The 26,294-nt window shown below is 44.1% G+C and overlaps 1 protein-coding gene across 1 annotated transcript in view; it reads right to left on the reverse strand.

The window, feature by feature from the left end:
• The window catches only part of OTOA (otoancorin), an 84,167-nt gene that overhangs the window by 46,807 nt on the left and 11,066 nt on the right, over positions 1–26,294 (reverse strand). Inside the window, exons 2-12 of the mRNA XM_006061832.4 lie at positions 25,534–25,628; positions 25,118–25,146; positions 24,995–25,025; positions 24,852–24,879; positions 22,691–22,778; positions 19,352–19,483; positions 14,724–14,959; positions 11,528–11,631; positions 6,180–6,280; positions 3,498–3,637; positions 953–1,076 (exon numbers count right to left, since the gene is read on the reverse strand). Of these exons, the coding sequence (XP_006061894.3) occupies positions 953–1,076; positions 3,498–3,637; positions 6,180–6,280; positions 11,528–11,631; positions 14,724–14,959; positions 19,352–19,483; positions 22,691–22,778; positions 24,852–24,879; positions 24,995–25,025; positions 25,118–25,146; positions 25,534–25,624 (1,104 nt within the window). The 5' untranslated portion in view covers positions 25,625–25,628. The remainder of the gene's footprint in view (positions 1–952; positions 1,077–3,497; positions 3,638–6,179; positions 6,281–11,527; positions 11,632–14,723; positions 14,960–19,351; positions 19,484–22,690; positions 22,779–24,851; positions 24,880–24,994; positions 25,026–25,117; positions 25,147–25,533; positions 25,629–26,294) is intronic.

The raw sequence follows: 26,294 nt of genomic DNA on the forward strand, positions 1-26,294 counted from the left end.
AAAACAAAAAGAAGTGAGAGAGGCGCTTCCCTGGTGGCTCAGTGGTAAAGAATCCTCCTACCAATGCAGGAGACCAGGGTTCCATCCCTGGTCCAGGCAGATCCCACATGCTGCAGAGCAACTAAGCCCATGTGCTACAACACTGAGCTCTAGAGCCTGGCAGCCGCAACTTCTGAGCCCACAGGCCTAGAACCTGTCTTCCACAACAAGAGAGCCATAGCTATGAGAAGCCTGTACATCACAACTAGAGAGAAAGCCCATTCAGCAATAAAGACCCAGCATGGCCATAAACAAATAAAATCTTTTTTAAAAAAGGAAGAAGTGAGAGGAGCCAGGCAGAATTAAGACTTCAAGGGAAGAAAGGAGAGAAAGAGATGGAGTCAGGAGGGAAATGAGATAGTCCCCATGTGCCAATTTGCCCAAAACCTTGGTCTAGGAATTCAGTAACCCCCCTGGCTACATCGGAATCATCTGAGTAGCTTTGAAGACCTACCATACTCAGGCCAAACCCCAGACCAATAACGTGAGAATCTCTGAGGGTAGAGCCTGGGGAAGGGACGTGGCACTAGTAGAACCAGATGTGAGTTCTTTTATTTCCTCTCTATTCCAAGCACAGTCACCAGCCAGGCAGCTTCAACATCGCCTGCAAGCTTGTTAGAAATGCAGAGTCTCAGGCCCCACCCAGACCTTAAATCTGCATTTAAGATCCCCAAATAACCTCACGCACATTCAAGTCTGAGGTGGCCACTCTGATTGAACTTTGATCTATTCAAGCTTGTCCTACAGTTTTTTATTGTTTCTCCCTACTTTAAGCCCATCCCGTTGTTTCTGCTGTGGCTGGACTTAGATCTGATTCACACTTTCTTGCAAAGGGCAGACAAGACTATTCTTCCCATTTCTCTGGCTAGTGAAACTGAGGCCAAGGGTGCGGGGCCTCACAGCACTTCTGCACCTTCTGAACACCAGCCTGGAAGCCCCTCAGGTGGCTGCATTTGATCATCTGGTGAAGGAGGACTTGGGCCACAGCAGTGTCCAGCAGCTCCAGGTCATCGTAGAAACAAACCAGCAGCCCCAGCCTGCGTGAAAAGATAAGGGATGCTGGTGGAGGGCGGAGAGGAGGGGAGCCACAACCAAGACTCCACTCCAGTTAGAACCAAGAGGTCACAATTATAGCAGCTGCTGAGCACCAGGAACCATGTTGAGCCCTTTAACCTGGATTATCTCATCACAGCCCTGCAAGGTGAGTGCTCTCATTAGCCCCATTTCACAGAAGGGTAAACTGAGACTCAGACAGATTAAGGCAAGTGGTGCCGGGCCATAAATCTAGATCCATCCAAATACGCTGTCTCTCCTCCTGGGGCATTAAGGGATACAAGGAAAGCATTCCTTATCCACACAGAGATAAGAGATTTGCCCACCCTGAGGGATTCTCTGAGGCAGTTTATTTCCAGGATGCTTTACAACCAACACCCCTAGATGATGAGGCTTCAAAAGAAAATAAAAAGACAGGAGTCAGAACACTGTAGGAGCAGAGATGAGATCTGAATCCTGGTCTAGCTGGAAGCACTGCATCTATTGGTTACGAACGTAACTTCACCCCCAACTGGAATTTGAAGCTCAGCTCTGCGAGACATCTGACCTCCAGCAAGTTACTTCTCTGCAAGTTACTTCTCTACACACAGTGTGCAGCCCACTCTCTACTATAACCCTGCCTCTCTAAGCATTTAATGGGGAGGTTTCCTTTGCTCATCATAGCACGTCATAATAAATATGATGAATGAAGGAATGAGGAGTACTGTGGGAGTTAAATGAGAAGATGCATACCAACTGATTAGCATACTTCCTGGTAGATGCTAAGCACTTATTCTGAAATGGATGCTCTTAGCATTAGTATCGGAGAAGGCAATGGCACCCCACTCCAGTACTCTTGCCTGGAAAATCCCATGGAGGGAGGAGCCTGGTGGGCCGCAGTCCATGGGGTCGCTAAGAGTCAGAGACGACTGAGCAACTTCACTTTCACTTTTCACTTTCATGCACTGGAGAAGGAAATGGCAACCCACTCCAGTGTTCTTGCCTGGAGAATCCCAGGGACAGGGGAGCCTGGTGGGCTGCCGTCTATGGGGTCGCACAGAGTCAGACACGACTGAAGTGACTTAGCAGCAGCAGCATTAGTATGGCATCTACTTGACTTAGCATGGTTGGAGCACCTAGTTGACCATGATCAAACACTGACACTCTCAGACATGTCCCCAGGAAAGCAACCAGCTCAGGGAAAGGATTTTAAAGTGTGTCTAAGGAGAAAAAAAAAAAAATACTCAGTGGAAGTGAAGACCAAATATTAATAACCATGTTAAGAATAACTAATCTTTATTGAGCACTTTCTATGTGCAAATGTGCTTAATCCTTACAAGTGTCTTAATGAAATAGGCAGCTTATTAGCTCCCATTTCATAGATGGGGAAGGAGAGACACAGGGAGGTTCAGATCACACAACTTCTAAGTGGCAGAGCCAGGATCAAACCCAGGACTTCTGGCTCCAGGCCCCATGTTCTTAATCACTAAACTATTTTTTGTGTAAGATTTAAGGCGGGAGGAGAATGGGACAAGAGGATGAGATGGTTGGATGGCATCACCGACTCGATGGACGTGAGTTTGAGTAAACTCCAAGAGGCCTGGCATGCTGCTGTCCATGGGGTTGCAAAGAGTCAGACATGACTGAGCAACTGACTGAACTGATTAGAAAATATAGGGCCCATGCTATTGAGTGAAAATACTAAGGACAGGGGAAGAGGGTGTAAGAGTTTTAAATGAGAATATTCTCTGCAGGTGACTTTGGAAAATGTAAGGTCATGTGATGCTGTCAGAGGAAGGTCTGTGACAGGAAGACCCTGGGAGATGGAGAAAGGATGGTGAACGGTGCCCACCACCCCTCCTCACTGCACAATTACCCCCAAAATTCAAACCCTTTCTGGGGTCACCAGGTACACAGCTCCTGGCCCTTCCCTGCTGGAAATGGTTCCAGTTCCTGGGGATCAGGTTACAATCACTAAATTCTAGAGCTGACCTCACGCCAGGGCTCCCTGCCTGAGGGTCTAGGATACAACAGGTTCACAAATATGAGGCCCGTGAGCTAGCTATTTCCAATACTCGACCTAACCAATTATAAATGACACATTTACAACTTGGAATGGAGGGAATACCAAGAATGTAAAAAGTTCCATTTCTGTGCTTGAGCTGGAATCTTAGCACTTGATAGATAAGGCTGTATAAAATGTACATAGGAGATGCTTTAAAAGCATTTTGTTTTCTTCTCCACTTCATAACCTCTTTAAAGGGATCTCTTTGGGGAAACACCTCCCTCATATGCACAGAGACGTGGGACGATTCAAAGAGATGGATCAGCCACCTCCCTCCCCCTCCCCGGCTCTTTTGCTGCTCAGAGGAAGCTGATGCTTAGATGGGAAACAGCTCCAGGGGCCCGGCACCCACACCCCTTGCCTGTGGATGGTAGAGGTATTCCTCATGTCAAAGTTGGAGGAGCTGATCCTCTCCAGAAACGCCTGGGCCAGTTCAGGTGTGACGTCATAAACCGTGTCCAGCTGCTTGGTGGCGTTGTCATAGCTGATAAACAGCCCAATCTGGTGGAGGAGGCCAGGAAGATCAGTGAGGGGCTGCAGGAGCCCTGTGAAGCCCCGCCCCGGTGGCCTGTGCTGCGCCCCACCCCCAGACACCTGGAGATGACCATTCCTCATTTTCATTGATTTCTTTTTTTCTCTAATAGTTTATTACAAGATATTGAATATAGTTCCCTGTGCTATACAGTAGGACCTTGTGGTTTATCTTTTTTATATATGAGGCTGCTGCTAAGTCACTTCAGTCATGTCCGACTCTGTGCGACCCCATAAATGGCAGCCCACTAGGCTCCCCCGTCCCTGGGATACTCCAGGCAAGAACGCTGGAGTGGGTTGCCATTTCCTTCTCCAATGCATGAAAGTGAAAAGTGAAAGTGAAGTCGTTCAGTCATGTCCGACCCTCAGTGACCCCATGGACTGCAGCCTTCCAGGCTCCTCCGTCCATGGGATTTTCCAGGCAAGAGTACTGGAGTGGGGTGCCATTGCCTTCTCCGATATATAGAGGCATGGATCTGCTAATCCCAAACTCCTAATCGATCGATCCCTCATCCCATTTCCTCTTTGGTAACTGTAAGCGACATTGATTTCCTAATGGTCTGTAACTGCTGCTTCAGTTTCTTCTACAATCCAACTGTTATTTAGCAAAGTTTTCCTTTTTTAATATATGAGCAGTTGAACTTTTTTCAAGCTAATATTTGCACATTTATTTCTAGATTTGTTATATTGAGGTCAGAGAATGTGGTCCACAGATTGTTTGCTTTGGGGAATCAGAATTTTTTTAATAGATAAATCAGTTTGTAAATGACCCACAGGTGATTTAAAAAAAGAATGTGTGTTCTCTCTGTAAGATATAAAGTTGGATATATGTATACAATATGTATGTAAATACATGTTTACATAATATTTAACACACATTTATTATGTAAATATATACATAATGCATTCAACTTTATTAAATATACTCTTCAGGTTCTTTCTATTATTGTTCACTTTTTGCCTGTGTGTTCCAACAGTGTCGCACTGAGTTCTCCTATATTTTGAGGCACTGTTACTCTTCGCTTAAAGATTTCATAAAGCTGTCTCTCCCTCATGGCTTGTGCTCTTCATCCATAAGAAATTCCCTCTGAGTGTTGGTACCCTGTGGCTTCACCTCCCTTCTCCACATGTTTAGAAGATGAAGAAATGTTGGATCTCAAGAAGTCCCTGAGGGGGCCCAGTTTCCTGAGAATTTAACCTCTATCGACTTTCTGGAATTCACTCTACTTTGAAAAAGTAAAATGGAGGTCTAATCCATTTTATAACTGAGGGTTATGAGACTGAGAGACATCTGAAATATTCCCAGCCTGTCAGGTAAAAAGAGGAATCTAGGGACTTCCCTCGTGGTTCAGTGGCTAAGACTCCATGAGCCCAATCCAGGGCGCTCAGGTTCAAAACCTGGTCAGGGAACTAGATCCACGTGCCACAACTGAGGATCCTCCATACTGCAACCAAGACCTGGCACAGCCAAATAAGGAAATATTTTTTTTAAAGAAAGAGGAACCTAGTTCTGCCTCTGGTTTCATAATAACCAGACACAGTTGGATGAGTCAGTCCTTGAACAGGCCAGTCATTTGCTGCAAACACTTCTTTCCCTGGCCAGGAGAAAGTTAGGGCACACAGGGTAAAAACTGGTGGCAAAACCCCCACACTCTTTATGAAAGCCTCCCTGTCAGCATCATTCCTTGGAGGCTGAGTTCTAGAATCATGCCTCCCAAGGGATTTTAGTATCATCAGACCAACATCAGGAAAAGGAGAGTAATCCCTGAGCAGGGAGTTAAGCACCATGAATATGTACGTTTCTCCACTGTAAACTTTAAAGTCCAATCATCGCTCATGCTGAAGTAGCTATCAATAGAAGTGGCCATAAATAGAAGCAGCAATTGATCCATGTTGCTTTTGACTTGGGTTTGTGCTTCCAATAAATTCTATAGCTACGATCCTTGGCATTTCTTGAGTTCAAAAATATCCTTAAATGACCTCTGGTTCATAGCCAACCTTCTCTTTAGATCATGTTGTTGACATCAGAACTGTCTTAGTTGTCCACAATTCTTTTTGTTTTCTTAGCTCTTCTACACTAGAACACAATCCAGCAACCGACTGCTTGAGGCTTTATTCAAGGAGTTTTCTTTAGATGCTCAGGTTATATTGAGCTAAGGTGAGTGGTCAATTTCCAGGGCACCTCGACTGGCTGGCTGAACATGAGAGGTTTAGAACACACCTTGTGTACATGCTAAGTCCATTCAGTCGTGTCCGACTCTTTGTGATTTAATGGACTGTAGCCCTCCAGGCTCATCTGTCCATGGGATTCTCCAGGCAAGAATACTGGAGTGGGTTTCACTGCTCTCCCCTCCAGGGGATCGTCCCAACCCAGGGATCGAACTCACGTCTCTTAGGTCTCCTGCATTGGCAGGCAGGTTCTTTACCACTAGCGCCACCTGGGAAGTCCAGAACACACCTTACTTCAGATGTATTGGTGATGGAGACATGTAAATGTATTTTTCAAACTTACTTCCATGGGACTAATTCTCATAATTTCTTCAAAGGATAGGTGAACCATGTATCTGCCCAAAATCCATAAGTTTTCTGCACTGACCCATGAAACAGAGTCATCTGCAAAAAAGACAAAACACAGATTCAAAAGTAAATAAATAAAAGCCTATGCACTGGTAAATGATTGTCAAAAATATCTTTGATATCAGGACCTCTTTTTGCATGCATTAATTCATTCAACAGCCAATTTTTGAGAGCCTTGTGCTTACGAGATGCTACACTATACATAGGCAAGGACGGATGTCCACCACTTCATTATTCATAGTGCCGCTTCTTAGACCAGCAGCCTCAGCACCACTTGCGAACTAGTTAGAAATGCAGATTATTTTTTAATACTAAGACCACAAAATATAGTTTCATTTTTAGTTACTAACTTGAAATATATTTGATTATTTTACTACTGCCAGTAACAAATCTTATCTTCCTTATTGATTATCACTGAGTACATGAGCCAACCCAAACCATTTGCCCTTTCTTGAATGCACCCCTAATGGTCTCCAAATCTTTCCTCTCTTGGGACTTTCCCAACAGCCAGACTGCCTTTCCCCTAACCCTTCTGCTTCCAAACCCAACCTTAAAAACTGAGCTCAAATATTTCCTCTTCCCTGAAGCCCTCTCTCATCTCCTCTGCCAGCGGTATAATTTCTCTCTTCTCTGAATTCCCAGAGAACTTTATCACTCTGTTCAGACATTTTAAATTCCCCATCAGCAAAATGTCAGTGGGATTTTAGGAACAATCATGGCCAGGATCCAAATTCAAATTTCAGTGAACTGGGACTTCTCTGGTGGTCCAGTGGTTAAGAATTCACTTTTCAATGCAAAGGGCAAGGGTTCAATTGCTGGTTGGGGAACTAAGGCCCCCACAGGCTGTGAAAAGGTAAAAGTGAAAGTGTTAAGTCATTTAGTCTTGTCTGACTCTTTGTGACCCCATGGACTGTAGCCCACCAGGCTCCTCTGTCCCTGGAATTCTCCAGGCAAGAATACTGGAGTAGGTAGCCATTCCCTTCTCCAAGAGATCTTCCCAACTGTGGGGTGTGGCCAAAAAAAAATTTTTTTTAAGTTTCAGTGAACTAGAATTGGCTGCCATTGCCTAATCCTCCACCTCCAGTAAAAGATTTACAAAGTACAACATTGCGTTGGCAGCATTTGAGGGAAATGAAAAAAGCAGGGAGCATTTTTAGGGTGCTGTGAATCAGTCACCAAAAGCTATTGCAAGAGGCCATGGGCAACGGCTGATGCCCAGAGGAGATGGAGAGGTCAGCTGATCTGTGGACCACATCACAAGATCCAGAGGGTGCCTCCCCAGCCCAGGAATCACACGGGTTGCTGTGAGCACGGGTAAACCTCCTCTAGATGGGAACTCTGAACCCTGACTTGGTTATTAGAAGAAAGGGTGGCCCCGAAGGCTAGATAATTCTGGGGGGAAACCACTAAATTCACCAAGAACTAAGCTGAGATGTCCATTTTTAATTAATTATTAAGCATGAACTATATTTCTGCATATCAATGATCCCCAAACTTGGGATATTTTTGACACCCAAAGCATTTCCAGTTACCTCAAGGAACTTCATGAAAAAAATGTTTAAAGTCCAAATAGAATTCATTTTAATTCACTTTAGTTTAATAATGAAATATACCACATAGGGATTTTAGGGGAGTCTGTCCCTAATTAGAATTTTAGGAGAGTCTGTCCCTAATTAGTCTGTCCCCAGTTAAAACTGGACATGGAACAACAGACTGGTTCCAAATAGGAAAAGGAGTACGTCAAGGCTGTATATTGTCACCCTGCTTATTTAACTTATATGCAGAGTACATCATGAGAAATGCTGGGCTGGAAGAAGCACAAGCTGGAATCAAGATTGCTGGGAGAAATATCAATAACCTCAGATCTGCAGATGACACCACCCTTCTGGCAGAAAGTGAAGAGGAACTCAAAAGCCTCTTGATGAAAGTGAAAGAGGAGAGTGAAAAAGTTGGCTTAAAGTTCAACATTCAGAAAACTAAGATCATAGCATCCGGTCCCATCACTTCATGGGAAATAGATGGGGAAACAGTGGAAACAGTGTCAGACTTTATTTTGGGGGGCTCCAAAATCACTACAGATGGTGACTGCAGCCATGAAATTAAAAGACGCTTACTCCTTGGAAGAAAAGTTATGACCAACCTAGATAGCATATTCAAAAGCAGAGATATTACTTTGCCAACAAAGGTCTGTCTAGTCAAGGCTATGGTTTTTCCAGTGGTCATGTATGGATGTGAGAGTTGGACTGTGAAGAAAGCTGAGCGCCGAAGAATTGATGCTTTTGAACTGTGGTGTTGGAGAAGACTCTTGAGAGTCCCTTGGACTGTAAGGAGATCCAACCAGTCCATTCTGAAGGAGATCAGCCCTGGGATTTCTTTGGAGGGAATGATGCTGAAGCTGAAACTCCAGTACTTTGGCCACTTCATGCAAAGGGTTGACTCATTGGAAAAGACTCTGATGCTGGGAGGGATTGGGCGCAGGAGGAGAAGGAGACGACAGAGGATGAGATGGCTGGATGGCATCACTGACTCAATGGACGTGAGTCTGAGTGAACTCTGGGAGTTGGTGATGGACAGGGAGGCCTGGTGTGCTGCGATTCATGGGGTCGCAAAGAGTCGGACACAACTGAGCGACTGAACTGAACTTAACTGAACTGTCCCTAATTACATTCTGGCAACAAGGACTTAAGGGAAGTCTAGAGTCTAGAACTGTGGTGCTGGAGAAGACTCTTGAGAGTCCCATGGACAACAAGGAGATCAAACCAGTCAATCCTAAAGGAAATCAACCCTGAATATTCATTGGAAGGACTGATACTGAAGCTGAAACTCCAATACTATGGCCACCTGATGTGAAGAGCTGACGCACTGGAAAAGACCCTGATGCTGGGAAAGATAGAGGGCAGGAGGAGAGGGAGTCAACAAAGGATAAGGTCATTGGATGGCATTACCAACTCAATGGACATGAATTTGAGCAAACTCCAGGAGATAGTGAAGGACAGGGAAGCCTGGCATGCTGCAGACCATGGGGTTGCAAAGAGTTGAACACAACCTAGCAACCGAACAAGAATCTAGTGGGTGAGTTGAGTGAATTTCCCAGGTTACGTAGTGTGAGATTCAGTTTCCCAGAGGTCACAATTATGCACCAGGCAGAGGGAATTCTGCTGCGCATAGAAGACATTTATTATTCCACTATTTAATGCTTTTTTATACACAAATCTCAGAGCTGAATTCCAGGAAAAGGACTGGCTGGCATTCCCTCCACTTCCACCCACTGGCTCTCTCTGTCTCCCCCACACACATAGGCTCACTTCCACCCCAGGGCCTTTTATCTGCCGCTTCCCCTGCCCGGAATACTTTTCCTCCAGAGCCTCACACGTCTGATTCCATTTCTCATTTTGCTTTCAAACCAAATGCCGCCAGCCCAGAGAGCTCTCCTCTGACTCCTTAATCTGGGGGTCAGAAACTACAGCCTGTGAGCCAAACCCACCCAGCATCTCTTTTTGCACAGACTTCAGCTTGGCTTTTACATTTTTTAATGGTTGTTGCTGCTACTGCTGCTGCTAAGTCGCTTCAATCATGTCCGACTCTGTGCAACCCCATAGACGGCAGCCCACCAGGCTCCCCCATCTGGGAAAATCAAAAGTTTTGTGACACTTGAAAATTACATGAAATTCACACATCAGTATCTGTAAATAAGGCTTTCTTCAGTTACAGCTACACCTACTTATTTGCTGTCTAAGGCTGCTTTTCTATTACACCCACAAAGCCTAAAACATTTACTCTGGCCCTTTACAGAAAACCGTGGCCAAGTCCTGTTCTAGTCTAAAGCAGTAACCCTCTCCATGGCATTGACCAATTTTATTTTCTGCAGAGCTGTTACTCGTATCTATATTCTCTCTGTCTCCCTCTATTCTTTTTTTTTATTTACTTGCCTAAAAGTTTTCTCCACCTTCTCACCCACAATAAAACTATAGCTCCATAAAGCAAAGATTTGTCTTCTGTTCCTCTGTATCTCCAGTGGCTGACACATAGTAGGCATTTTTTAAATGAATGTGATTTTTAAAAAAATCACAGCCTATCGCACCCATTGGCCACACCCTATGGCATGTGCAATCTTCGTTCCCCGACCAAGAAATGAACCTGTGCCTCCTGCACTGGAAGGTGGAGTCCCAACCACCAGACCACCAGGTAAGTCCAATGGGCTCTTTTTAGGTGTTGAGTTTATTCTGTTAACATTACTAACATTAAAGATTCAACAAGTTGACGTTACCTGTGAAACTGTTTGCATTACTAATCTGCATCGCTATTCTTTTCTTCTTTTTTTTTTTTCAATTGTAGTAAAATACACATAACATAAAATTTACCATCTGAATCATTTTTAAGTACACAGTTGAGTGGCATTAAGTACATTCACTTTGCTGGGCAACCAGCACCACCATCCATTTCCAGAACTTTTTCATCTTGCAAAACTGAAACTCTGTACCCATTAAACAGCAACTCTGGGAATTCCCTGGTGGTCCAGTGGCTAGGACTCAGCCCTGTCACTGCCATGGGCCTGGGGTTCAATCCCTGGTCAGGGAACTAAGATCCCACAAGCCACTCGACATAGCCAATAAACAAAATGAAATAAAATAAATAGTAACTCTCCATTCTCTCCATTCCTTCCTCTCCCAACCCCTGGCAACCACCACTCTACTTTCCATCTCTATGAATTTGACTATTCTAGGAAATAGTAGGTTTTTAATAAACATCTGTCAGTACACCCATGGCTGATTCATGTCCGTGTATGGCAAAAACCACTACAATATTGTAAAGTAATTAGCCTCCAATTAAAAATAATTAATTAATTTACAAAAAAAATAAACATCTGTCAAATAAATCCTGGCCTATTTCTGCTTTGGTTGCCAGGAAGCTTAGTGCTGAATTTCTGGGCTTTACTGTCTAGATTTTCTTTAAAAGAACTATAGTGTCCCATGTTGATACAGATTTTTAACACAGATTTTGAACTTGTAAACTTGTTATTATTTCCTAAGAACCTAGGACACACCTTTGATTCTAAGATACAGATGATTGTTACTTCAGAGACTTCAACATGTGAAAAACGCCTTGATGAGATGGGGTATGTGTGTTTTCCCACAAGCCACATCACGTCCTTTTCGGAAGCCGAGAGAGGTAAACGTCTTAAGTGACAAGAAAATCAAATCCCTATTTATAGAGATGAAGCGCCACCATGTTTAAGGATGGACTCCGCCTAAAAAGTGTTCCCACCTCAAGGCCTGGGCTCACCAGTCACATTGGAGGATGTCCTCAGAACCCCAGTCATCCAGCAGTAGACAGCCTTCTGGGCGTGGGCCGAGGTCTGATCATAGAGATCTTTGAACAACGCAGACCTAAACGATGCAAATGTGGGTATCAGTTAAGGAACAAACAGATGCAGGCCTGCAGGCAGGGTCCAAACAGCAAATGCACACAAAGCCGTCATCGGTTAAAAGCCTTTCCCACTCCCCTTGCTATCTGTAGCTATTTTCCCATTTTTCCTCTTTCCATCACATTTAAATATCTGCCAAAGACTGATCTCCATTTCCCAACCACCTGGTCATTTTTTTTTTAATAACAGTTTCATTAAGCTGTAATTTGTGTACCATACAATTTGTCCATTTAAAGTACACAACTCCGTGATTTTCAATATATTCATGGACTTGTACAACCATCACTACAATCCAATTTAGAACCCACTTAGTGCCTCAAAAAGGAACCCTGTACTCTTATCTATCACCCCTGAACCTCCAATGACCCCATCTCTTAGAAACCACTAATCTACTTTCTGTCTCTATATATTTTCCTCTTCCGGATACTTCAGATAAATGCAGTCATACAATATGTCACACTTGTATCTGGCCTCTTTCACATGGCATGATGTTTTCAAGGTTCATGCATGTTGGGACATGTATCAGTACTTTGTTTGATGGTCAAATTGTATTCTGTTGTACAAATATACCAAATTTCCTTTATCTGCTCATCAGTTGGGCTATTTCCACCTTTTGCCTATTATGAATAATGCTGCTATAATTATTCACGTACAAGTGTCTGTGTAACATGCTTCATCTTCCTTGGATGTAGACCTAGAAGTGGAATTTCTGGGTCAAATGACAACTTTATACTTAGTCTTTTGAGGAACTGCCAGACTGCTTTCCAAAGTAGCTACACCGTTTTACTTTCTCACCAACAGTGTTTGAAGGTTCTGATTTCTCCACCTCCTTGTTAACACTTGTTAGTATCTGACATTTCAAGTACAGACATCCTGTGGGTATAAAGTGTCTTGGTCACTTTTTAAGTCATGGTCATCTGGTTTCCCCACTGCCACGCTACTTCTTGTGGCCCACATCCCAAATGACCTCCCTGTCACCACACCCAGCAGTTCCATTTGGTCCAATCTGAGTTGACCTTTCAGCATGTGGCACTGATCACCCCTCTGGTTCATCCTGGCAAAACAGTTGAGTCTCTTCATCTTGGAAAACTTTGCTCAATTCCACCCACCACTGAAAATCAATTCACCAAATGAGCAATTCGCCGACCTTTCCTAAGCTTAAGGTTGGTCCCTGCCACTCTCCCAGTCACTTCATATGTGAAGAGGCAAACTTTCAATCCATCATAGGGTCTTCTCTCTGTATCTTTCTTTTCTTCTTTTTCTCCTCACCCTTCCTCCTCCTCCTCCTTCTTGTTTTTCTTCCTCTTTCTCCTCTTATTCTGGTTCTTCCTCTTCCTCTTCTTTCTCTCTTTCTCTTTCAGCTGTTGTTTTGATTTTCATAACAGCAGAGGGGGTGAAAGGGACAGGAGATAGCTATATTCAGTAATTCTGAAAAAATGGCAACCGTCATTTAAGGGAAAGCTTGCCCATTTGTAACAATGCTCTATCGTGACCTAGGTCAAGTTATTCAATCTCACTGTGCCTCAGTTTTCCCACTTGAAAAATGGGAATGGGGTTAATGACATCATCCTCACAAGCAGAAAGGTAGAGTAAGAAGAAGGCAAAACTGAGGTTCAGGAGAACTGGCTTGAGTTCAGATTAAGTCAAGCCCTATGGGGTCACTTCAGGTATACCGTCCCCTTGTTGGGCCTCAGTTGCTTCATCTGGGAAAGAAGAGGTTGGATTAAATGATGCTCATCGGGAAACAGGAAATGGCATATTCTGGACTCCCCAGTGATGATGAGAACCTGCTGTCATGCAGTGTTATACCTGTATTATTCTGTTGTCTTTCTGTCTGTAGGGCCCGAAATCTTTCCCCGGGCTCTTATTCAGGCTTTCTGTTTCTGTGCTGGACATCTGAGTTTTGACTGTCAAGCATCCACCCCCTCTCTTGTCATAACAGCACCTCAGTTTTTCTTGGGAAAATGATGTTTCTCTCACATCCATGTGGTTTGGGTGGAACTGTGAGCCACATGCAAGCCATTCATCTCACCAGATCCCATTGGCCACAGTCATCAGCTCAAGAATGGGCACATGACCTAGTCTGGACCAATGAGAATCAGGTCTAGGACTCTGCTTGGAACTGCTGGGAAAGTCCTCTGGACCAGGCACTCGGAGGAGGGGCCTGGAACTGCCCACATTCCGTTGTGGAGAAAGCTTGCCTGGGAGCAAGGCCAACGCAGAGGAGGGCAGAGCTGAGAGATTATAAAACCCAGACGTTGCTGATGGTGTAATTTGAGCTCCTGGATCCAACCGTGTTCGGTCAGTCGGCTGCCTTTCAAGGAGAAAGTCTCAATTCAGTGCTAGGGAGTCTTCAACATACACTCAGCTCCTTTTTAACCCGAGAACAGGTCCCAAGCTCAGAGCAATACATCTAGCTAGGATTTAATGACACTTTTTAAATTGCTGTTGTATTTATTCTTATGATTCTTTACATGACAGCAACTAAATAACAACAAAGACAAATGATACTGGTTTCCCATTTACAGTAACTATACCATATTTACTTTTTAAAATTTATTTAATTTTATTCAAGTATAGTTGATTTAAAATGTTACCTTAGTTTCAAGTGTACAGCAAAGTGATTCAGTTATACATACATATATATCTATTTTTTTCAGATTCATTCCTGTTATAGATTGTTACCAAATTTGAATCTAGTTCTCTGTGCTATACAATAAGTCCTTGTTTGTTATCTCTTTTATATACAGCAGCATGTATCATTTTTTACTTTTAATATAGATATTTTAAGCAAATAGAATGAATCACTATTTTTTAAATACACAAAATGAATAATAATACAGGCAGAATACAAATATGGCAAAAATTATGAGGATGATACCAGAATGACTAAAACGTGGGAGACTGTTTTAATCAAGCCACGTCTAAACTGACTTCACATATTAACCTGTCCTCACCTGCCTTCTCCCCTCCCTCATGTGTTATCTCCTTGACCTCAGGATAGACTCTGAGGGGCAGCGAGTGGAATCAGCGGGTTGCGGGGAGGACACTCACAGGTTCTTGAAGGCGTCTTCACGCAGGTCGCGCGGGAGCATCTCTGTGATGTCCGGCTGGAGAAAGCGGCCTGAGGACCCCCTCAGCACCCTGCCCAGGATCTCCACACAGTCCAGGGGGTTCAGCACCTGGAAACACCTCTCCAGCGTGATGAGAAACAGGCTGCGGTTCACACCCGGGCTCTGCAAGGCTTGTTTCCGAACCTCTCCCAGGTCAATAATGATGTCGTCCAGCTCCTAAAGCAGTGACAGAAGTCAGCGTTGCCTCTCAATCTGGAAACACTGGGAGGGACCACGCTTAGCAGCAGAGGTGAAATTCAGGACCACTATTAAGCACTATGCTGCTATGTCAAATATGCTAGACTTTTCTGTCACCTACAGAATACCTTTTCCTTCTCCAGATACATCATGACTGTCACACCTCAGGCCCTTGCTCTCGCTGGAATCCCCACCTCCTTGTCTCAGCGAATTCCAGCTGATTCTTTCAGGTCAAGGTCAGTCACCACTGAATCAGTGAAGTCTTCTCTGATGTCCTACTTTGGTCAAATCAAACCTCCCTCCACTCTGGGCTTCCAAGAGCATCCTGAACCAAACTCTGTGATTAGAAATGCTTACAAACCTATCTTTCCTCCAAGCCAGTGGACCTCAACCCTGGCTGTACATAAGAACGACTAGGAAGGTGATTCCCAGCACCGCCATAGAGACTGCTTTCACCAGGCTCTGGCGGAGCCCTGGCATCTGATTTCAGCGTATAGACGCTGAGCCAGGCAAGTGCTGAGGCCCATGCCATGTGCCCAGTGGGATTCCTGGTACACAGATGTTGAGAAATAGCCTGTTAGGATGAATGAATGAATCCTTTGGACCGCAGACCCCAGGAACACTGACAGAGTTTAGGCAATATTTGACTGTTCACAACTCTGTCCTTCACCCAACATACCTTCCAAAAATAACAACAACAATTTACTGAGTATGGACTACATGCCAGGCACTGTGCCAAGCATGAAGCAGCCATGTATAGTCTCCTGTTATTCTCATAACAGTCTTATAGGTTGAGACTCACAGGTCTGAGGGTCAGATATTCCTAGGTTCAAAACCCAGGCCCTTGACTTATATGTGTGTGTCCCTGTGTAAGTCACTTATCCTTTTTAAGTCTCGGTGTCTTCCTCTCAAATGAAGATAAAAATCAGTGCCTATCTCCTAGATTTACAAAATCCAAATGAGATTTAACGAATGGAGAGTGCTTGGTACCTAGTGAATGCTCAGCAAACATTACATGCTATGATTAACTCACTATCACAGGTGACAAGAAGCGAGATTAGACAACCTGCCCAAAGGCGCACAAAGCTGGGATCTGAAACAAGGGTACTGAATCCAAGCCCACTCATCTAACCACATCTACAAGTTTCCTAACTTCCGTCATTGCCAAGTGGGGCCAAACAGTGCAACGGTGAAGAGTGTAACTTGGGGGTTCTGAGGCAGGGGTCTGTGGATAGTATTAGGGGTCTGTGGATAGTATTAGGGGTGGGGAGTGGAGGGAATTGCATCCTCCCTTTCATGGCTGTGGAGCTGACCCCCACCGTCTCCTTCAAGGATGAATATAGGCAGCGAGCCAGCAAGGTGGCTTTGAACCAGCAAGAAGCTTTGATGTGTCATTACTAAAAATCACAAACACTTTCATAACTCACTACCGTTGTTGCAAATGACTGGAAATCTCGCTTACACGCAACATTTCCTCAAAATTACAGAAGCTATTAGACCAACCACTAAACCTTACTATTGAAAGTATTCAATAATTACTGACCCCCAACTTAGTCTTACGTATTTTGATAAATGTCTTTCAATAGAATCAACTTCCTTTATCATCCTTTGTATTTCATGGTATAGATGTTAACACCTTATTCTGAGAAGAAGCCTGTGGGCCTTGCCATGGGCTCACAGCTAAGAGTCAGGAACCCAGGTTCTTACCTCAGATTTGCCACTTTCAAGCTGTGTGACCTGAAGTTATTTACTCAACCTCTCCAAGCCTGTTTCCTCATCTGAATATTGAAATGGTAAGATTCTAGTTATCCTTATTTCAGAAGGTCCTGGCTTGTTAAACCTTTAGAAGAGTGTTGGCAAATACGGCCCACAGGCCCAATGCAGCCTACCGCCTGTTCCTGTAAATAAAGTTTGGGGTTTTTTTTTCAATTCTGAATACTCTTATATTAGCTCCACTTCAAACATCAAAACAAATTAAAAAAAAAATCCACACCAGCCAAACTGCTACAAAACAGTTCTTTAAACAGGTTGGAGGCGCGGATATGGCTTCATTCTGCTGCATCGCAGTTATATCTGGCAGTTTTGCTTACCTACTTCTGTTTCTGAAACAAGCAACATCCAAAACAGACAAGAGTCAGGAATGTGCCGATTCTCTTCAACGTTTCCAGGCACTCCCTGATCAGGCCTTCTTCCTGGCATTACTGAGCTTTCTCTCCCTGACTCTCAAAAGGCTAGTTCCTTTCTCAGGACTGACACAGGGGTCATCAATCATATGTACCCAAAGTTTTTAGTCTTGCAAGTGACTTTAGAAGAGGGTATAGGGCTATCCGCCCTGGTATACCACCTCCATGGGGCGGAGGGGGAGGAGGGCAGGGGTGAGAAAGTCACCCCTTCTCAGAAGCAACCAAGGCTGACACAGAAGGCAGGATGCACTGTTAAGTTCTGACCAGGATCAGACTGCAAGAATAATCCTCTTGGCCTCAGAAAACCAGTCTGAAGCCAAGGCGATCAGCTTAGTGAAGTAGTCAAAGTCACTCAGTCATGTCCGACTCTTGTGACTCCATGGACTGTAGCCCACAAGGTTCCTCTGTCCATGGGATTCTCCAGGCAAGAATACTGGAGTGGTAAATAAAGTTTTATAGGCACACATCCAGATCCATTCATTTACCTGTCATCTACTTTGACACTACAACCACAGAGTTTAGTAGTTGTGACAGAGACTGTACGGCCTACAAAGCCTGGAATATTTCTTATCAGGCCCTCTACAGAAAACAGCTCACTGATCATTCCCTCAGGATAATAGCTGACACATGGTAAACCCTCAATAAACATTAATCCAGACCATTTTCATAGGCCACCATCCTCATTTTTGCTGTATCTTTCATCACCTTTACAATTATTTAGTTTATTTTTTACTTTAAACTGACTCTTCTTAAAACTTAAATTCATTTCAAAAGGAAAAATTACATCTCCATCAAACTCACAGTTTTGATGTGTATTTTAATAACAGACATTGAAATTAATTTATGATTATTAAAATGTTTAAATGCTTCAATTCCCTTAGGAAAATGCTGCTCCACTTTCAACTGTCTCTGAAAAACTCTAAACCTCACCTTTCTGATTCCCAGTGATTCTCTGTGTCTCAGAGGCCTTGCTTTGCTCTTACATAGCCAACCTTATGTTGTGAAAATTACCTGTTTCTGTTTTTGTCTCCTCTGGACCATAAGCTCCTTGAGGGCAGAGACAGTCTTTCATCTCAGAACCCAGTGTCTCCTGGTACACAGTAATCATTCATGGGTATTTATGAAGCCAAATTATTGGGACTCCACAGTACCCCTCATTTCTTCATGCGTGTGTGTGTTGTGTAGCCTTTTGTTAGCACCTAAAATAGAAGGTACCTGTTGTACAACATGGGTAGTAATTGAATATAACTGGAGACTTTTATATTCTAATATAGATCATTTATAAATGCAATATCTATATTAAAAAGCTTCCTCCTATTTGTGTATAATTTGCAAATTTATTCTGAAAGCAGAGCATATGTGCGCAAGTCTGCAAAGAGTGCAAATTTAGGATATGGTAAATGCTTCACAAGTTACTTTCAAAAAACTGACTGCCACAACTGCGCCTTTACAATACCTTTTTTTTTTTTTTTTTTTCTTTTTTGATATTTTTATACCAGCCTTCCTCAGACTGGTTTTAACTACAAAGCATTTTTTTACAGAGTTGAAATTGAGGAAGGACTATACCTACTAGAAGAGAAGAAAGTTCTGTTCATTTGAGGTTTCAGAATCCCCCCAAACCAGGAACAGTATCTTGGTAAGGCTTAGCCAGGACCCTGGACAGAGTGTGAGTGTGTGCAGGTGGCATTCCTGAGGGTTCAGAGCTGCAGTGAGCTGGGAGAGCTCCAGCTGCACAACCCACTGAACTGTCTTTCCAGTTTCTACACTGGGTGGTCTGGGCATCCTTCATTTCTTAGTACTTATAGAGTGTTAGTTGCTCAGTCATGTCCAACTCTTTATGACCCCATGGACTGTAGCCCACCAGGCTCCTCTGTCCACAGGCTTCTCCAGACAAGAATACTGGATTGGGTTGCCTTTTCCTTCTCCAAGGGATCTGCCCAACCCAGGGATCGAACCCAGGTCTCCTGCATAGCAGGTAGATTCTTTACCATCTGAGTTACCATAAGGATATGAATTATAAGGCACTTCATTTGAACTCTGGAGGAAGTAAGACAGAAAATCTAGGTCCCAAGTTTTCAGGGGGGAAATGAAGAAAGGCCAGAATGAGGCTCAATTTCATTCAACTTGACAAGCACCAAGTTGAATGCCCTGGACTTCCCCCACTCCCAGGATGCCAAGAGAGCCTCACCAGGTGGTCCTTCTTGTCTTCTAAGAGGCATTTCATGGCGGTGTGGAACTGCTGAGCGTCTGTCCCCCTCAGGTCCTCCAGCAGCTTCTGGGGTTGGTACAAACGCTGCTCCAGGAGGTTTTCCATGGCTGCCTGGACATGGAATGCTGGGCGAGTCAGTGAGGACAGGACAGGAGCACACGGCTACCACCCAGCCAAGCCACCTAATTCCCTTCAGGGACCACAGGCTGGCAGCCTGCACGCGTTTGGCGGAGTTGGCTCCAAAATTTTTAATGAGCTGCCAACATTAAAAATTCAGGAAATTCCTCACAAAAATCCACAAAGATGTGGCAATTCTGGACACATATCCCCTTCTGTGTAATAATCAACAGGCCAAGGGGCAGTCGCTCACTGTAATTACTCTTCCTGATCACCACCCTCCAGGTAGCTGATTATCCCATAGCTGCCTGGTCCCTGCAGGCAATTGAGGTTTCAAGTCCAGAGCAGCTGACCTCTACCCAGATATTCTACTATGCCCAGATGGTCACTGCTCAAACCTTCTGCCATGCTCCAAACCCTCTGCCATGCTCCAAACCCTCTGCACAGGAGCAACATTCAGGCAGCATGAACTGGCTATGTATCCCCTCCAGGGTAAGGAGCAGAGGCCAGCAGTTTCTCCTAGAGGAGATTTCCTCTGCTATCTGGGGAGCTATTTTCTAAATCTTCCTTAAATAAAAATGCTCTGGAAAGGCAGCAAAGCATCATGGACAAAAGGTAAGCTCTAGAATCAGACAGTTCAGGACATGGAACAATAGGCTGGTTCCAAATAGGAAAAGGAGTACGTCAAGGCTGTATATTGTCACCCTGCTTATTTAACTTATATTCAGAGTACATCATGAGAAACGCTGGGCCGGATGAAGCACAAGCTGGAATCAAGATTGCCGAGAGAAATATCAATAACTTCAGATACGCAGATGACAAAACCTTTATGGCAGAACCAGACAATCCATGTGCAAATCCCCACCTTGACACTTACCAGTTGTGCAACCTCACGCAAGTTCCTTAACTAGGATTGCTAGATAAAATACAGGATGCCCGGCTACATTTGAATTAAAGATAAACAACTAATAATTTTGAGCATAAGTATATCCCAAATATTGCATGGGACGTACTTATACTAAAATGTATTTGTTATTAATCTGCAAGTCAAATTTAACTGAGATTCCTGGGTTTTGACAAATGGGCAACAGTATCTCCAGGTCTTAGTTTTCTCAGCTGAAAAGTAGGGACAAGAGTCAAACTTACTATGTAAGTAAGGATTAATCCTATATCACAAAGAGTAAATGAGTACGTAAAGTGTTCTCAATCAGTGCCAGCCATTATCCTCTGTCTTGAATGAGTTGAAGAACTGTTTACTCAATGTCTCTCCCTCTAGAATGAAAGACCCACATGGGTGGTAAGGTGACTGCCTGTTCTGAGTCTCCAGAGTCTACAACTGTGCCTGGCAGAGACTAGAGGCTGGATGAGTAGGTACTGAACGAATAAATGAATATACAAACAGGAAGAGAGGGAGTATAGCTCAAATCAGGTTAAAATATACACATTTCATGAGGAGCCCTACTGGTAGAGAGAAAAGGGCAAGCACCACTTCTTTATAGATTACACAGACTGATGAACAAGACGAAGAAAGCAGATGCCGTGAGGCCACCAGCCACCTCCATCTAGTGGCTGTAAGTGGTTAACAACCAGCAATCTCAGCGTAGCTCTCACATGAATTTTCATCTTCACCATAAAGTCAGTAAAAGTTGAAACAACAAAGACGTATGTCAGAACTTCATTCATAAGTGATATGACCTCTTTGCCGAATCAGGTAACAGTCTTTGAATTCGGAAAGAATGTTCTTTAGGTTTTCTGTGCTCTTCACAGTGTATTGATAAAGGCACAATATTGCACCCCATCTACTAATTACGCTAATGAGGTACAGGCTGGCCAGCTCACTGCAGTTCCTACCATGCCCTATTGTTCCCTAATGTAAATATCCATTGCCATCTATTTACACACTTGCGCTACTGTTTTTCTTATGGTCGAATTTAAAGGGAAGAAAAATATTTCCTGGACCTGCGATTGAGAGACTGATAATTATACCCAAAGATCCACTCTCTTGTAATTCCTTTTAGCAACAGAAGCCCACAGGTTTTATCCGGGTACATGGCCTCTCATCTTACTCCTCTGCAGTAAAATGTGACTGTGGACTGTGAGCCAATGAAATGTGAGCAGGAGGAAGTATGCAACCTGCAGCTCACATCTTGAAAGAGAGGCTGTTGACCCTTCACTTCCTCTTTCCCACGGCGCCCTCTCTGGGTTGGAGAATGGATATGTTATTTCAACCACACAAGCAACAACTCCCTAGATGATGACAAAGCAACAAGACAGAAGGAACCTGGGTCCCCCGGTGGCCTTTTGCGGTAGAGTTGCCTCTCCTCTCTGGACTTCCTATCTGGCCCTGGACTATCACATATAATAGAAATAAGCTAAATTGTTTCAGTTCAGTTCAGCTCAGTCACTCAGTTGTGTCTGACTCTTTGCGATCCAATGAATTGCAGCACGCCAGGCCTCCCTGTCCATCAACAATTCCCGAAGTTCACCCAAACTCATGTCCATCAAGTCGGTGATGCCATCCAGCCATCTCATCCTCTGTCGTCCCCTTCTCCTCCTGCCCCCAATCCCTCCCAGCATCAGGGTCTTTTCCAATGAGTCAACTCTTCGCATGAGGTGGCCAAAGTATTGGAGTTTCAGCTTCAGCATGACTCCTTCCAATGAACACCCAGGACTGATCTCCTTTAGGATGGACTGGTTGGATCTCCTTGCAGTCCAAGGGACTCTCAAGAGTCTTCTCCAACACCACAGTTCAAAAGCATCAATTCTTCGGCACTCAGCTTTCTTCACAGTCCAACTCTCACATCCATACATGACCACTGGAAAAACCATAGCCTTGACTAGACGGACCTTTGTTGGCAAAGTAATGTCTCTGCTTTTGAATATGCTGTCTAGGTTGGCCATAACTTTCCTTCCAAGGAGTAAGCATCTTTTACTTTCATGGCTGAGCTGCTGTAATTTGAGGGGGCTTTGCTGAGAGACAGCAGCTCAGCCTATACCCTATACAGACACCACGTCTCCAACAAAAGTAGAAAAACGAAAGACAGAGAGCTTATAGCACATTTCAAAAAAAAACTGGACAGAACACATTTCTTTGTGGAAGTGAAGACTAGCTCTCCACCAGTTCTCCAACTCACCTGGCTCCTGAGTTTTCAATCCCTGTGCACTGAGGGGGGAACACAGGGGTGGGTCTCAGATACACACCTTCAGGCTGGGGATGGTGAAGGCAACATTCCGTGAGTTCAAATAAGCCAGGACTCTGTGGGACAGGTCTGCCGTCCACACGTGGGAGCTTCAGTCAAAGACAGACAGAGAAGGTCATGATGACAGGTTCCGCTAGGATGGGTAGTCCCCCTGCTAGCTGAGAGCTCAGGGCACCGAAGTTCAGAGAGGACAGTGGGAATGGGCCAGGATGCTAGGAACTCTGTGCTTGGAGGAAGGAGATGTGTTGCCCTGGCACAGTGTGGGGGAGTTTCCGGTATTAGGAACCCACCCAAACACCAGTCTCTCAAAGACAATAATCAGTTTCAGAGCTGTGTGCTATATTCTAAATCCTGGAACAATCCACTCAGATTAACAATCCAAACAGATGGATTTGGACAGGTGTCCCTCCTCCAGGGGATCTTCCCAACCCAGGGATCAAACCCAGGTCTCCCTCACTTCGGGTGGATTCTTTACCAGCTGAGCCAACAGGGAAGCCCCCCGACTATATTAAATTTACAAAACAAATGCTGTGTATACCATGGGAGGCTGGAATAGCATAGTTAAGACTGTTGGCTCAAAACGTGGAATTGAATCCTGGCTCTACCACTCAACTGTGTGGACTCAGGCAATTTACTGAGTTTTCCTGTGCCCCAGTTTCCCTTTCTATGTAATATAGCTGCTGCTAAGTCACTTCAGTCATGTCCAACTCCATGCGATCCCATAGATGGAAGCCAACCAGGCTCCCCCATCCCTGGGATTCTCTAGGCAAGAGTACTGGAGTGGGTTGCCATTTCCTTCTCCAATGCATGAAAGTGAAACGTGAAAGTGAAGTCACTCAGCCATGTCCGACTCCTAGCGACCTCATGGACTGCAGCCTACCAGGCTCTGCTGCCCATGGGATTTTCCAGGCAAGAGTACTGGAGTGGGGTGCCATTGCCTACTCTGATGTAATATAGCTAACTGTGAGAATTAAATTTGTCCACACATGGAAAGTGCTAAAACATTGCCAAACACACAGAAAATGCACACCTTCATTCATAACAGCCAAAAATTGAAAACAACGCAGGTGTCCAACAACAGGTGGTAATACCCATTCAATGGAATGCCACTCACTCAGAAAAGGGGAATGAGTGGGACTTTTGCTTCCAGCTGTTATGGAGTAGCTGGCAGCAAATTCTCCTGCCTTAAACAATTAGAAGGCTTTTTATAACCACATTCTTGTTATAGATAGATATATAGGTGCTGCTAGATAGATGGATAGTTAGAGACAGATAAAAAATTTTAGCCTGCAAGAATATATTCAATACTGTCAACTGGAGTTACCTTAGGGAGAAGAATGTTTATGGGGATCTTTCACTTTAATATGATTGAGTGCTCCTGTCATGAGGCCCCAAGTCTCCCATCTGTCCTTCATAGTACTTGTTATATTAGAATTATCTATTAATATTTATCTTGCCACAACACTATGTAGTGCCCTGCTCCACAGGGTGGCATCTAACAGTACATAAAGGGACAGTGAGGGACTTTCCTGGTGGTCCAGTGGTTAAGACTCCCATCGCAGGTGGCACCAGTTCGATTCCTGGTCAGGGAACTAAGATCCCACATGCCGCATGGTGTGGCCAAATAAAATAAAATGATAGAGCATTCTAAAAAAAATAAAGCGACAGTGAGCCCTGGGGCCAGGCTGCTGGATACACACCCCAGCTTCACCACTTCCCAGCTGAGTGACCTTAAATCACCTCCTTGGGCCTCAGTTTCATTATTCTATCCAATGAGATAACAAAAGGACCTACCTGGGTGGGAGGAGGCTGAGGTTTGTGAGGATTATATGTGTATTCTATGCATAAAGCACTTAGAATAGTACCTGCTACATAGTAAGCGCTCAGTAAATGTTAGCTCTTGTGTTACAGCCGCTGCTGCTAAGTCGCGTCAGTCGTGTCCGACTCTGTGCAACCCCATAGACGGCAGCCCAACAGGCTCCCCCATCCCTAGCAGAGGGGGCCAAAACTATATGAAACAAATGTATCTATTCTAAAACACTTGTGCATTGGATAAATTTTGGATAAACTGGATAAACGAGTATATAGTACTTTTTATAGTTAAGGGACTTCCATTAAGAAAATCTATTCCATCCCTCCCCCTCCCCTTTAGGATGAGTTACCTTTGAAACTGTATGAGATCCAGCAATGCTACAATGGAAATAAAATGAAAAGACAACTTAAAAAGGAATCATTCCAGAGAGATCACAGGCACCTCCTGTTTGAAATTCTTAGACACAACAAGCAGGGACAGTGGGAACGTTACCATTCAGGTAGCTTCCATCTATTATTTCTTCCTAAAAGGCAAAGAGATAACATCAAGTATAATATCCACGAGTTGGCGGTTTCAGGAGAGGGGATGTTGTTTAGAAGAAAATGGAATACTCACCGCCATCTTTTGCAACAACGGGTGCAAATCTACAACAAAGCCATTGAATGTAAAAACAGAATTGAATGGGATGACCTTCAAAAACACAGATGTGTTAAGAAAAGAGCCCCCAAAAAAGGTTACTTATGAAGGAAATTTTTAGTGAATTTTTATTATACTTGTGCCAGTGTGAGGAAATCTTGGTTTAAGAAACCCTTTTAGAATAACCCTGAAAATTCTACACATACAGGGCAACAGGCACGCACACATCCCAGAACACTCTATAGCACCATATACCTGAACTGACCTAACCCCACTCCATCCCCTGAGATGTGTGGAAACCGTGACAGATGACTCCTCCCTCGGGACTTACCCTGCCCAGATGACTCCTCCCTCGGGACTTACCCTGCCCAGATGACTCCTCCCTCAGGACTTACCCTGCCGGGAGTCTGGAACGCTATAACTTGCCACTCCATGGCTCAGGAAAAGGAACAGCCAAAGAGAGCATCTCCAAGGTTCCTGAGACATTCTCCTGCAGTTAATTCAAGCAGACATAATTCAGGGTTGTATATTTTAGACATATTTAAGAATAATCAGAAGACACGGGAAAAACAGATAGACCCAGAATCCCTTAAAGATTTTTTTTTTTAATTCCATCCACCTTGCTCCATCGAAACTTCTTTACTGGTGTAAAACACAATCATCTCTCTCCTCAGTTATAATGGCCTATTTATATTCTTACAACCACCTCTCATACCCCTCAATTGAACAAAGAGGACTGGGTAAAAGCATGGACTCTGCTATAGCTGACAAGGGACTTATATCTAGAAAATAAAAAGAACTCTTACAATTCAGTAAGTAGAAGACGAACAAGCCAACAGGGAAAAAATATGAACCTGAACTTCATTTTTAAAAAATACAAATGGCCAATAAGCATGTAAAGGACTATCGGTGTCATTCAGTTCATTTCAGTTGCTCAGTCGTGTCCAGCTCTTTGCAACCCCATGGACTGCAGCACGCCAGGCAAATATTAGTTTTCCAGAACATGCTGTCGATAACTAATGAGATACTGTAAGTGAGCCAGACCCTGTGGAGCCTTCCTAGAATGGACCCCCCCCCTCACCCTCACCGTGTCCTCTGCCTGCCTCTTGTGTAAAGAAAGACTTTAGCTTCCTAGGCCATCCCCAGGTTCCAAAGA

This window comes from Bubalus bubalis, chromosome 24 (genome assembly GCF_019923935.1).
Source record: "Bubalus bubalis isolate 160015118507 breed Murrah chromosome 24, NDDB_SH_1, whole genome shotgun sequence".
In the NCBI taxonomy this organism is placed as follows: Eukaryota; Metazoa; Chordata; class Mammalia; order Artiodactyla; family Bovidae; genus Bubalus; species Bubalus bubalis.